General features: G+C 40.0%; 1 protein-coding gene and 1 long non-coding RNA gene across 2 annotated transcripts in view; both read left to right on the forward strand.

Moving 5' to 3' along the window:
• Positions 1-14,422, forward strand: part of LOC146711687 (uncharacterized) — a 107,581-nt gene that overhangs the window by 42,188 nt on the left and 50,971 nt on the right. The gene's annotated exons all lie outside the window — the stretch shown is intronic.
• uncx (UNC homeobox) lies at positions 7,456-10,878 on the forward strand. Its single transcript, XM_085454633.1, has 3 exons — positions 7,456-7,949; positions 8,470-8,645; positions 9,452-10,878. Exons 1-3 carry the CDS (start codon positions 7,691-7,693, stop codon positions 10,490-10,492), a joined length of 1,476 nt encoding a protein of 491 aa, XP_085310759.1. The 5' UTR covers positions 7,456-7,690; the 3' UTR covers positions 10,493-10,878.

Here is a 14,422-nt window from a genome sequence, read left to right on the forward strand (position 1 = left end):
GAACTTTCCATGGACTACGATGTGTGCTGACAGCTACTCATACAGTAAGGAACAGGTGAAAGAGAGCCTTGAGAGTGGAGGTATGCTTTGGAGAGAAGAGGAATGAACCTCAGTAGAACAGAGTACAGTAAAGATGCAAGGACTAGAAAAAGAGAAGGTGGATGATTTTAAATAACTTATATCATACCAAACCAAAAAACAGTGCACCAGAGATGTGAAGAAAAGAGAGCAGGTAGGGTGGAGTGGATGTAGATGAATGCCTGGGTATAAGTAGTAAGAATAGAAGGAAAGGTTTGTGAGATGGTAATGAGACATAGTGAGGCCTATTGACCAACAGGATGTCAGTGGAAACTGTGCTAATGTTAGAAAAGGGAGAAGGTGTGTTTGGCATCAGGGGGAGAAAAGGAAAAGCAAGAGTGTGGAGGTGAGAGTACTTTAAATGTCGGGACTGTGACTGGTAAAGTAAATTGAAACCCTGTATAATGTATGGTTTGGAGATGGTAGCACTAACATAAAGACAGGAGGCGGAGTTGGAAGTAGCAGAGTTGAAATGCTCAGATTCTCATTGGGAGTGACCGAAAAAGACATTAGAAATGAGTATATCACAGGACCTGCTAGGGTAAGAGGTTTGGAGACAAAGAGGCAAGGCTGTGATGGTTCGGACATGGAATAGAGGGATAGTGGATACATAGGACAAAGGATGTTAAGACAGAGCTGCCAGGCAGAGGAAACAGAGGGAGACCACACAGAAGATACATGGATGTAGTGAAGGACATGCAGAGGGTTGGTGTGACAGAGGAAGATGCTAGGGTTAGCATGCAATGCAGAAAGATGATTTGCTGTGTCTCCTTAATGAAAGCAGCCAAAAGAAGAAGAAGAAGAAGAAGAAGAAGAAGAAGAAGCAGAAGAAGAAAAGGAAGAAGACTATTAAAAAGGATTTTGTGTTTCATATGATGTTTCACAGCTTTTTTATAATAAGCCTTTTGAGATAGGAAGAAAAAAAAAAACTCCAACAGGGAATAACAATCATCCATACTTTGGTGTTAATTATGTGCTGTATTCAAGGTTTGGCTAAAATTCTCAATTTTACTATTGTTTGGTTTTAGCTAACTTGATTTAGACTGAATAGGATTCATAATACATGCCATTTTGTGGTCCTGGAATTACAGTTAAGTGTCTCCCTGGCAAATTGATCATCACAGATATGATTTGTCAGCCAGAAAAATATTTTAGTGCTCTCTATCTTTTGAAATATTCAACCCCAAAAGACTCCTTGAAAGTAATGCAGTTCATGAAAATGTGTGTAATTCAGTTTTATTAAAAAGTTTTATAGAGCCATATAATAATAATTCCAATCGACATTAAATATTTAAATCCAGGACCAATCATCCAATCTTCTGATAATTTGCCAGGAATGGATTCCTAAATTTTAGTTTGGACTGTTCCCTATAATGAGTGAGCATAATGTAGTGAAATAGACTTTAGCATTGTTTTAGATGGCACACAGTTTAAATCTTGCGCAAAATGATGGCTTAAAATGTTAATTTATCAGAGCAGAAACCCTGTTGGTTTAATTCCCCACTAAGTGGTGTCTTTGCAGGTTTCACCAGATGATGGCAGCAGGATTCTTCCACAAGCTGGCACTCTCTGGGTTAAGGGAGATCCACAATTCCTGACACAACAGTTACACTTTGCAAATGCAATGTTTTTTTGTTTACATGGTCATAATGACTCAGAAATCCAGTCATTTCTTTAATGATTCAAATTTCCAACACAAAGACAAAGAAGTTACACTAAAAAAGACATTCGCATGATAACAGCAGCCTATATTTTACTGCATTTAAAGCTTCTGTAGTTCGAATGACTGACCAAATATCTCCAGTACTTTAATGATTTACACAAATATTTAAAAATGTTGTGTGTATTTGAGATCCTTCATAATTACAGCATAATTATTTATAAAAGAATCAATAAAGGAAGCGATCTAAGTGACATCAGTAGAAATATTTCCCCACTGAGATGTTTGTGTAGTAGGCGAGTGGATCACAGGGTACTGACAGAAGCAGTTACACAGCTTAAATATCTCTGCTGTTCTACAGCACCTGCCTCATAAGCTGCCAAAGCTGAGGCCAGATGGCACTACTCTGAAAACACCTGGTGCTCTGCACACATCCCTTCCTCACACATTGTGGACTCAAACCTCCTCTTTTTCTGCTATTGTTCAGGATGCAGTTAGATTATCAGTTGTATTAGAGGATTACAGCAACAACTCAATAGAGGATTTGAGTAATACAAAAGTACATCTAAAGAAAAGAAAAAGTCTTAAATCTCTATTCTTCACTCAAAATCTGATGAAACGTCTTCACCTAAATTCAGGCCATCAATATTTAATAAAAAGCTATTTAAAAAGTCAGCGTTGTCAAACTTGTGTGCTTTTGACATTTCGAGCTGTGGGCTTATTAAGAGATCATAGGTCAGTGACATGGTGAGGAATGTGTTTCAGATTAAATTGCACCCATCTGTGGTATTTGTTTTATTTTGTGGGATTTATCTAGATATAGTGAACCTCTTCAAAGGCGTCTTTATTATTTTTGTGTGTCTGTCCACTACCTACCTTTTGCCAAACAACTGAAAGTGACCAGCCACTAGAGGGCACAGCAGGTCTTATTATCCACCACTAATGCGTCCCTTGAGACGGGTTTTGGTGGAGCTCTGATGTGGGGTCAAGGTGGCCTGTAGGTTTAGAAATGTATGGATCCATAGTGTGTAAGTGTATAAACTGTGTGAGAGGAAGGCTTGTAACAAAGTAAACCACATAGAATGTGTGAGCATGATTGTATTCATGGAGAAAATACCAGCTTGATGAGAAACACAATAATAACAGCAAGCAAATTTTTCAAAAATCCTTTGTAGAGCATGAGCAGTCTTAAAACATGCAGCTAAAGCTCATATTGAGCTTCAAAATGTATTTTTTTCGCCTTGTTTATCCCCAGTGTAGTTCTAGTGAATATCTCTGGGGTTGGTTTTTTTTTTTTTGTATTTTTTTGTACAGAAGCAGATGGCCGGGCTGCAGAGTACAGTCACCGCTCTCTCTACCAGCTCTGCAGCGAGGAAACAGCGAGGGATTGATGGCAATCCTGCCATCACTTCCAAGTTGGCTTGTAAAGTGAACAAGCCTAGCAACTAGTTAATATTGGACGGTTAAAAAATAGCTACATGTCTGTGGCCTCCACTCAACTTTATCCGCAGTTTTTTATTTAATACTTTGATTAGTTGTCAAAGTTTGGGGATGCGGCTCTTGAGCAGTTTACCTGCACAGCGTGTAAGCAGAAGGTGAGCTGAAGGGCAGGAGCGTTTATTTACTGAAGTTTTGGAGGATGCTGCTTCAAATCAGACAAACCCATCACTTGTAAGTACAAGTCTTAAGCACAGCCAAGCACAGAGGCTGCACTGACTGCAATAACGCACACGGTGACAGGCAAACTGCATGCATATATGCACCTATTCACATTTTCACCCATCCACACCCATTTGGGATTATACGCAGGGTGGCTTAAAATGTGGATAGGCTACACTTTGTCATATAACTGTAGAGTTGAATTATTAGATTGAAGTTGAATAATAAGCACTGAGTCAAACAGCACACCCTTCATCTGCGGAGCTGTAATTAACGGGGGCAAAATGCAGGCGATGGCGAAGGAAAAAAAAAATGCAAATTATTCTGCACAAAGGCTCCTCACAAATTGGCGTCACCATTTCTCAAATTATATCATTACTATATTTTGAAAATGTTAATCTGTTGAGCGGATTTCCCGGGGGAGTTGAGTAAATTAGTTCTATTTCCGAGACTGCCTCTCTGCAAAGGCACGGCAGCGACAAGCACCTCTGATTTGCTGATTACAATTAGACTCCCCAGTTTGGGCTCCTTCAAGCATTGATAATTTTCGGCATATTAAGCACGTTTTAGCAAAGGTGATAAGTCAGTTTTAATTGAAATGAAATTATTATTCTAATGGAAGTTTGGTTATTATTATTAGGAGGCACTAGTCATTCTAGCTTCATTTTTAATATATAAATGCTGGGGAGTAAAAAAAGATTTTGAAGGGCATTAGGGTGTCAGGATTGAATGAGGTAATTTGAAGGGAATTACTTTCTCTTCTATCAGAAATGAACTGAATTAAAAGTCCAAATCAATCGCTTTCACTTCTCCATTCTACTTTGACAGCGGCACAATTACAGATAATTAGATGGGAGGAAACTTTTAATTGTGGGATTAGAGGGAAAGAGAATTTGTAGGATCAGAGGAAAATTTCTAGGCAGAGTTTCTTGCTTAAAATCGAATCAAAGGATTTGCGAGCTTAAAATGGCAACCAGCTTTTTTTTCCTCCTGCTGTTTAATTGGAATTGCATCTAGTTCATCCAAATCATCCAAAACAATTAATTTAGATTTAATTCTATAATTATCATCAAATCGAATAATGTGCAACCTAATTTAGATAGTTAAAAATTAACGTGCGTGAAGTTAATTGAGTAATTAAACTCCTAAACTGCTGCCTATTAATTTGCCTGCCTAATTAAAAATGAATTTGATTCTCTGCTACTAAAGTAGGCATCAGTGTTGGATGGGCATGTTGATAAGGCCTCTGTCTTTTTTGGGGTGAGGGGGGTGGTTGGGAGGGGATTGGGGTGTATCATTTGAACACCTATATTAAGTTGGCAAGCCTATGAATTTCAGTTATCTGGTTATCTGGAGTCAGGTGAGTGTGCTGCTGCAAAATCCTCTTATTGGATGCTCAGCCAAACAGACAAACAACACACAAAGTTGGCATTAAAGAGTCTTATTTAGGGAGGGGAAGATAAAGTGCAAGTACACAAAGTTAACTTCAGGTTATTTAGTTAAAAATAATAACTTTAATGGGTGTAAAACTCTAGGCAAATATGCGTCTGAGTTCCTATAGTCTGCTCGCTTGGTCCTTTGAGCCCTTGATTAGAGTATGACTAGTAAATGAATGAGTGGGCATGGGGAGTTTGTGTGCTAAGGGGAGTTTAGCACTGCCACTGCTGTTTTTCTTCACCTAATTCATCACTGTGGCGAGTAGTTGATTTACAGCCTATAGCAGCCACCTTAAGAGCACCCCTAAGAGAATAAAGCAACATTTAACACTCCTATAAATGATTTAAATACGCGAGGATTGATGCAGTGGTAGAATAAAACTATAAGGTGTGCGTAGCTCCGAGTATATGGCGCTCATATAAGAGGAAAAACACACTCTCAGGGCTTCAGTCTGCGTGACTATTCTGCTATTAGCCTTAAGAATGAATTTAAATATATTACTAAGGGTTGGGGAGGCCTTTTGTCATTGAATCTGTGCATAAGGAAAGAGACTAAGCCTCAAAGTGAGAAATGAGCCATCCATAGGGAAATATCAAGTAGCAGGAAAATGTCACGATAATGTTGAGTTGCTTTAGACAGAGCAAGCTGTTTTCTACGTGTAAGTGCACACCTTAGGCTTGTCAAGTGCTGTAATTTACAATTATTTTTAAAGGAAAGTGTTGAAATTGCATTAGTGTGTATCTGTCAGCCTCCCCTGTTTACTTGTCGTGGAATTTATCTTCCTGGATAGAAAGTTAATCAATTAGTTTATAGGCCCTGTGCACTTATTGATTCAGATCAACAATACATAAATGCAATAAAGATGTTGTGTCCTGTTGTAACAAACGGCGTGGACATATAAATCAGGAAGACAAAAAACATTAATATTTTCTTTTTCTTTTTTGCCTCTGAACAACTGCCAAAAGGTCCAGTTGTAAAAAAGGTAACAAGGCAGGGCAGCGTCGCGGCTGAATGCTGGCCTTGTTCGCCTTATTATCGGGTTAATTAAAGCTAGAATCTGACAATGTCACCCGTTGTAGAAAAACGGATTTGAATGCAATGTCTCAGGAGACTGTGTCAAGGGCTGCTTTTCACTGAGCTCCTGTGTGCGCCCGAGTGGGGGGAGTGGGGGGTGGGGTGGGGGGTGCAACCCATATATATGCTTGGGATTGACTAAAAGCAATTATTTAATTTTAGATGTTCAAAAAAAAGGGGAATGAGCGGGGAGGAATTATTCATAAGATCTTGGCCATGTGCGTTAAAATTAAAGTTAAAATACAAAGAGAGAGCGCTTCAAAGACAAGCCCACCGCTGCTAAAAAGGAAGATGGATAAATGGGCGAGATCATTTCTGAGGAGTTCATTAAAATGTAGAGCTACACGCTGAAATACAGAGGGTTGTTATTTGGGCTTGGGGGTCAAGTGACGATCGGATTATATACTTCCTCATAATAATATTAATTAAACAATTTGCATGCTAATAGGGTAACAATTATCGCAGCTTCTGTTGAGAGATTCAGGTTATTACAACATGCCAATCCGGGTGCCAAGGGTCAGGGAATGAGTGGGGTGCGAAATTTCAACTCTGATTAACATTATGACAGCGCCAGACTTGGGATAAATAAAGTCGAATTAATTATTTGAAAACCTAATGAGCAGATAGGATTTAGGCTAGTCACATATTGAGTGCCAGGTTGCACAAGCAGGGGAGCTTTCCACTTTTGTTTCCTGACATGAAATGTTGTGTATGTTTGTATAGTGCACATATGGGACTGGCTTTTTTTTTTTTGTTGTTGTTGTTGTTAATTCTGCTCGCTTGTATTGTCTTTGATGTTAAGCAGTAATCTCTAGCAGCTGACGCTTTTATTCATATAGTTATGTATTTTGTTCATAAAACCCTGGTCGTAATCGAAGCTTTCGCCTTGTAACAGTAAAAGTATTATCGGTTGACTTTCACTTTGCGCCTTCAGCTACCCTTTAAATACAGCCATATTTCCAACAATCACCCTATTTGTTTTACGCCCTGCAGTATAAAAGGTTTAGTGCATTTAAATGATGATCCATACCTAACGTGGGGGGTTCCTCTTAACTCAGTGGTTCCCAAAGTAGGGTTTAGGGACAATGCTTGACCCCCACTGTCCGCAGAAAAAGGATCAGCCATCCCCAGGATCGGAGGTCTTTTTTTTTAATTTTTACTAATATATATCTTTTACTTTATCCCCATCCTTTGCACTTCATATATGCAAGTAAAAAAGAGAAAGAAACAATGGGTCAAAAAATAATATCAGCAAACATATTTAAAGACAATGGGTCTACGTGATAAAAAATACATATATATCATTACTGTCGTTATTATTTAATCAGGTCTAATATTTATCTATCTGCAGGTCCTCTAGTGAACAAAAAGTCTGGGATCGAGCCTGTGGCCTAATCTATCCGCCTGTAGCCTTTTCTTCCCGGCATTCAGTGAGCCCTTCCTCCCGGTGGGTCCCCCGTGTAGTTGCGATGTAGTTCTTATCAAAGCCCTCCTGTCTTGTTGTGACAGCTCTGATATTGTTTATTGAGGTGGATGTCAGCTTTAATTAGCAATCGATACGGGGAGCGTTTGCAGAGCGCGTCTCTGACGTCAGAGTCCATTACCGCTTTTCATTGGGTCTCATATTCCCAGAGCCTGGGCTAATTATTGGGAGGTTCATGTGGATAAAGTACAGCTCATCGCTCCCTTCACATCATGTCCCCTACTCGTTGGCCACACTCACTGCATGCTTTTTAAATTCCCATCACCGGCCTCCAGACGTCGTTTCCTTTTGCCTGCGGGATGATGGACAGCAGGATACTGGATCCACCTCACGCCCAGTTCGGAGGCTCTCTCGGCGGGATGGTGGGCTTCCCGTACCATCTGAGCCACCATCACGTTTACGAATTAGCCGGGCATCAACTTCAATCTGCGTCCGCGGTTCCTTTCTCAATAGACGGATTACTTAATGGTTCGTGCGCGGCTTCAGTGGGTAATTCCAACCCCCTCTTGTCTTCGGGTTGCGGGATGAATGGAGATAATCAGCAGTACAAACTGACAGGTAAGCCACATTACACAGCACACAATAACCTCCCATCAATGCTGGCTTGTTGCACAGAGACAAAAAAACCCAGAAAGAAACAAAGACAGGATGTTGCGATACAAGTTGTCTTCTTCATCGCGTGTTTAAAAGGCGAGCAGAACCTCGCACACAGGCACAGATTTATCTTCTTCGCCCCCCGACTTCATTTCATTCATCGAAAGCTGAAGATGCATCCAAGGAAAACAATGTTTCTGTCAGTCAGTAATCACTGGAGCAGGGGAATGCCCGTGTTAGTGTTTTAAGCTTTGCTTATTTATTTATTTATTTATTTAAAAGAAAGAATTGCGTGGAAGCTGCAACACACACGTGTGAAATGCTGCAAATTTTCAAATGAGACCATAATTTTCGGGTCTAAACTTTGCAAAACCCTTTACCCGTGCATGACACCGACGCTGTTAAAAATATACTAAAATGTGACAATTAAAAGAAAAAAAAAAAACTTATCCTCTGTTTACATTTATTCTCATTCTGCTGTCAGACTCGGGAGACCCAGACAAAGATAGCCCTGGCTGCAAGAGGCGAAGAACTCGCACAAATTTCACAGGTTGGCAGCTGGAGGAATTAGAAAAGGCTTTTAATGAGAGTCACTATCCGGACGTGTTCATGAGGGAGGCACTGGCTCTCCGGTTGGACTTGATAGAATCAAGGGTTCAGGTAAATACGTATTTATTTTTATGAATCCGAGTCGTGACTGTGAGCTCTGTCTCTCTGTTATCTCTTTGTTTACGTTTTATTTATCCATGATAAAGATTAGGTTTTCAATTTTAAGCTATACAGAGAAAGAAAGTGTAACTCAGTCTTTCAGCAGTATGGGGAAATCTGGGAAATAATATAAGCTCTATTATATGTAGGATATGTTTTTGTAATAAATAAAATATTTCACAATATGATTGTGTTTTTTCTGGCATTTCATAAATTATGTTAGTGCATAAATATAATAATAACAGGTTTCTTTAAAATAACAAACAAGTGATGAAGTTTTAGGTAATTATTTGGGGGGCAATGTTGGCTTATATTCGTCATATATGTTAAAATATAACCAAAAATAATGAGATATAATAAGACATGAGATATATGTCCCTAACATACCTGTTTTGTTTTGTTTGTTTTGGTTTTATTTGATTATTTTATTGGTTAAATTTTTGAAGACAGCCAAGTAGAAGTTTGCAAAGTTTGATCGTATTCGAGAGTTTACCTTGAAAAATATTATTTGAAAAGTCTTCTAATGACCCACACTTCAGTTATCATGTAAAACCAGAGCTTTTTATTTAAGGCTATTTGGATGTAATCAAAGGCCTAATTAAAAAGCTGCACAGAATTCAGCAAGAACGAGACATAACCTGAGTATTTGTTTAATTACCATATTGTTAACACACCGGCGATTTTGGGCCTAATTAACTTCCCCTTTGCAATGACAGACGTGCTCATTACACACATGTTCACCTTTCTTTTCTCCGCAGGTATGGTTTCAAAATCGCAGAGCCAAATGGAGGAAAAAGGAGAACACAAAGAAAGGTCCAGGTCGACCTGCTCACAACGCCCACCCCACCAGCTGCAGCGGGGAGCCCATGGACCCGGAGGAGATCGCCCGGAGAGAGCTGAGCAGGATGGAGAAGAAGAAACGAAAGCAGGAACGCCGGCTGCTAAAGTCCCAGAACAAGCTTGTTTCTGGGGATTTATTTCACACCCCGGGATCAGACAGCGACAGCGGGGTGTCGCATGTGACCGACAGTGACCACAACACAGGCCCACCTTTTGACTCTGTGGGGGGAAATCAAACGCAATCGAGCTGCGACCAAACACCTCACTCTCTCCAGAGCCAAAACCACAACCAAAGACACTTGGACAGGGACGCTGGCGACTCCGAGCTGGACTCGCCCGACCCCAGTCACGGGCCAAGCCTGTGTTCCAACAACAGCAGAGCCTCCAGCATGCAGAAACTCAACCCTTTTAGCGTCGAAAGCCTCCTTTCGGACCACAGACCGAGACGCAACCCCGCGGCCTTACCCTCCTCACGGCCTTTGATAGGGAAGGGACACTTCCTGCTCTATCCCATCACACAGCCGCTTGGATTCATTGTTCCTCAAACTGCCCTGAAGACGACAACAGCAGTAAACTCTGACTGTGACACGCCGGCGGAAAGAACCCAGGCTCACGTCCGCTGCAGCGTCTCTGCGAGCTCTGCGGGATGTACGAGCAGCTCGCCGGACTCTGCAGAAACCACGCAAAGGGCACAGGTGGGATCAGAGGCAAAGACAAATTCACCGCACACGAGCCCGCCCAGGGCCGCCTTTTCCACTGGCAAAAGTACTCAGACCTCGGTTATTTGCAGCGATTCGACTTTCGCTCACGAACACGGTTCACAGCTCGTTGAGTCTGTGGATGCAGGCAAAAAAGAGCATTTAGAAAACAAGGATCACCCCAGCAGCTCCGAGTCTGTCCTCAGTGACTGTCCTGCAGATACAAAGACAGACTCTAAAGAACATGTCGACATGGAATAAATGAGCAGGGGGGGTTAAAGAAAAAAAGAAAGAAAAACAGCAGAACCATATCGATATAGCCCCTAAACTACACATTTCATTAGGCCAAAGGTTAACCAGAATCTACATCTTTGCATCTAATTTCTAGCCCCCCCTCCCCAGGTGATATTTTGACAATGTGCTCTCTCTCTCTCTCTCTCGTCTCCTTCTCTCTCTCCCAATCTCTGCGAGTGTGTATGTGTGTGCGAGTCGGGAGTCTATAGATATCCTTTAATGTGTGATAACTTGTCAAGAAAAACAAAACACGAGACCACGACACCAACAAAAATCCTCAAGAGCTGTAAGAAAGGTATTATACTATTTATATATGTAAGGTTTTTCTTAAATAAATCTATTGTATACAAGCACCTCAAACCGTGTGAGACCTTAAATAGCAGCACATCCAGTGCAGGACTACAGTAGGAAGGGCTTTCTTAAGAAATCTCATGTTGTACTTTGTATATTGCCTTAACAAATTTATTCATCTATAAGCCCCCACTGAAATGAGGTTACGAGCCTGAGGCGAAAAGGACCCGCTCGACTCCTGCAGAGTTTTGATATGAAAGTAATTATTTTCCCGGTGGCTACTGCAGGGGGATTCAGTTTATTTTAGCTCAAAGGGGGTTATAATACATTACCGATTTCTAGTGATATGAAATCACATAAACTTCCAAGAATAATAGAATTAGCATGAAAAGGCCTGGGTGTCAAATTGAAATAGGAAAATAATAGCCCTGGCAGCTGGGAGTGTGTGTGTTTGTGCATATTGGATAGAAGATGGGGATTCGTGGGGAGGCATTTTCATGAGCTTTTTTTTCTTCCTCCTCTCCCCTTCTTCTTCTTCTATCTCTCTCCCCACTTTGTCAGGGCCCCTTGTAGCAGGGCTATATTAAGATAGATGTTCGATGATATCCCTCATTGTTCTGTCGCTTTACATTGATGTTTCTGTGTTATCAGCCTATTGATCATGCGTCGGCTGTAATAGGACGGGCTGAGGCAAACGTGCCTATTTACAATAGCAGAACACATTTGTTCTAATAGGGTTGGTGTTCCCCAGGGATGCCGTGCAGGATCTGGGACATCTGCTCCCTTTTGCAATATTAGCAGTGTTGACCACAATATCAAGACGTCCAAAGGAAGAAATGTCGAGGCGACTGTGTAGCTACATATATATATATATAAAATCTTTAGACAAAACTACAACAAAAACAACAACAAAATAAATCCCGTCCAGCTATATGTAGAGTTGCTGGTTCACTATTAAGAGCCACAAGCCCTTTAGTGTTCTCTTTGGGTCTTGATTTGCAAATAAATTGAAAATAAGAGGGGTGAGCTTTACATCTGAGCCGGCGCAAATGAATTTCTGAGCCAGTGTCCCTTTCAAAATATTTACATAAATTTCAACCCATGCAGCTGTTTGCTCTAGGAAGCAATGTCTTATTAGGTTGGTGGGGGGCAGGGGCAAGCGCAGCCAACATGGCACACGCAGTGAACACGCACAAGATTAGGCCTGCACGGCTCTGGGTTAGAGGTGTATCTCTGCATGGTGTTTATAGTGCTGAGATGATAGATTCCACATCGATTTTGTGCTTCTTCTTTTATTATTAATTTATTTTACATTCCGCTATTAATCCCAGTTTTGAGGGGAGTTTTGCAGTGTTTTTGTATGATGCATAATGGATTACATTTTGCGCGTTTCCGTTCTAAACTCTGACACAAATGCAGACAGAAAAGACCAAACTGCAACCACTGCGATTTGGTTAAAAAAATGGTGTATTTACTAAATTGTGGGATAACCGAAGCCAATTTGAAATAACCCCTAAGATTCTTCGGTGTGTGTTTTTCCATGCTACTCTGAGGCTATTTGGGACGTATGCCCAGTTCATCCATAATTCATTAGCGCACTGAATAGGAGTATCGCTGGCTGCACATTGGTGGCCTTAAGGTGAAATTAGCGATTTGCTTAAGTAGTTAAGCTTTTCTTGCCTGAGAGCTGCACGCTGCATGATTCAAGACAAACTATCAATCGATATGCCCAGGCAGCCTCCAGGAGATGTGTCGTCCATGAATCATACTTTATGAATTCAATTTATACCCGGAGAAATTTTCAATTTGAACGCCGGATCATTATGGGAGAGTGTAAATTGTTTTTGCTCTATTATGCATCGGACGCCATCATTTTTCTTTCTAATTACGGAGGTGTCAGGTCGGGCTGTCATGCAGACGCTGATTTTCAATTTAACTGATCATCATGCATTCATTTTCCCATTTGATAAATCTGCTATCTCGAAGCTTCTCCATGCCCGGAATGCTAAAAGAGAGGCACAGATTGGCAAAGTAATAGGGGCCTGTATGCGGCAATAAGTGCAGATCAGGCAGCTAATTTAGCACCTCCTGGTATTTCCATTTCCATTTCTCATTTCCAACTCTCAAAGGAGGAAAAGCAGCCCAAAGGCAGAAAGCTGGTAGGCTTTTCATATCGGAGAAAGACAGAGAAAAAAAAATCTACCAAAACGGCTTGTTTTCAGCCACACATTCCCTAAATTAGGATATCAAGCTTAATTAAGGCTAATAGAGTTTTCTCAGTATGTGTTAGTTTTATTTAATAGAAACAAATTTGCGCAATTAATTATGGCCGAGATATTAAGAGTCTCATTTGCAGCATTCGAGCTGCAGACTAAATCAGCGTCCTCAGAAATAAGCCTCTCATTTCCAAGCCAAATGACTATCCAAATGTTTTTATACGAGCTTCCATCACACACGGTTTATCGGTTGATTTTCTGTAATATATACAAGCAAACTAAGTCAGATTGGAGACAAATTTACACAAGTGACGATCTATTAATGCACAGATTTAAATATAGATTTGTGGGGTTTTGTCTCGTAGAAATTGTATTATTTTGCGCACTGAGTTTGATTTGATATATATATATATATATATATATATATATATATATATATATATATATATATATATATATATATATATATATATATATAAATATATAACTTTTGCCTATATTACTCAAATATATTTTCAAATGAGAGTGGCGGGAAAGGATTTACAATTTTCATGCTCAAATCAACTCAAATGGACAATGGTGTTCTCCCCACAAATCCATCTGTCAGTACAGGCTACTCTTGTGCGCTTTGTGTTCCTGCATGAGATCTTAGAGGCTCTGAAGGCTCAGTTTGGATAAGAAAAAACCGTGTCCCTTTAAAAAGGATCCTCCATAAAATAAAATGGCACTTGACATTTGGCTTCTCCTGCAGCAACTCTGCCATGCCTTTAAGGATTATTTTACATCTCATACTCATTAATGCGCCGGCGGATTTAATCATTCTTATCTTTCCTGTGCATACCTGGGATAATCCTGAAATTACCATCTGCATTGATTTCTGGACAACCCTTAAAATAATTTTAATTATGGCTGAGTATTGCGCGAAAAAACCCTCTAATCAAAATCTAGTTAATAACGCTTCGACTCTCAGATTTCGGTACGGTGTACAGGTGAAAACTCAATTTTAGGATTTTTTAAAAAAAAAAAAAGAGCTTCACGGTTTTGCTAAGATCATCTGCTCATTTTGCCCATTTAACCATGTGCACTCAGGTTTTTAAAAATAAATAATTTTTATTTTTATTTATTGTTTTTGCACACATTCAAGTATTTTTGTTGGGCTTGATGATTTTCACACAATAAAGTGATAAAGTATTAGAAGACATATTTCACTATGCCACAGTTATTACACACTCTGAATAGTTGATCTTAATAGCCAGATTTAAAAAAACCAAGTGAATCATATATACATACATATATATATATATAGAAATGTCTGTGTTGATCTATGAGCGGGTATAGATGGATTTTTTAAATTGTTTGCAAAAGACTAGCGGGGAGCTAATTAATATAT

This window comes from Copadichromis virginalis, linkage group LG4 (genome assembly GCF_057382275.1).
Source record: "Copadichromis virginalis isolate Kocher_CV1m ecotype Utaka linkage group LG4, C_Virginalis_male_GT1.1, whole genome shotgun sequence".
Lineage (NCBI taxonomy): Eukaryota > Metazoa > Chordata > Actinopteri > Cichliformes > Cichlidae > Copadichromis > Copadichromis virginalis.

What these genes read in the sequence shown, in the direction of transcription:
- uncx (XM_085454633.1), top strand. Translation starts at nt 7,691, where the DNA reads ATGATGGACAGCAGGATACTGGATCCACCTCACGCCCAGTTCGGAGGC. An exon ending in TCAGCAGTACAAACTGACAG is followed by an intron (nt 7,950 to 8,469) that starts GTAAGCCACATT and finishes TTCTGCTGTCAG; the next exon opens with ACTCGGGAGACCCAGACAAA. An exon ending in TGATAGAATCAAGGGTTCAG is followed by an intron (nt 8,646 to 9,451) that starts GTAAATACGTAT and finishes TTTTCTCCGCAG; the next exon opens with GTATGGTTTCAAAATCGCAG.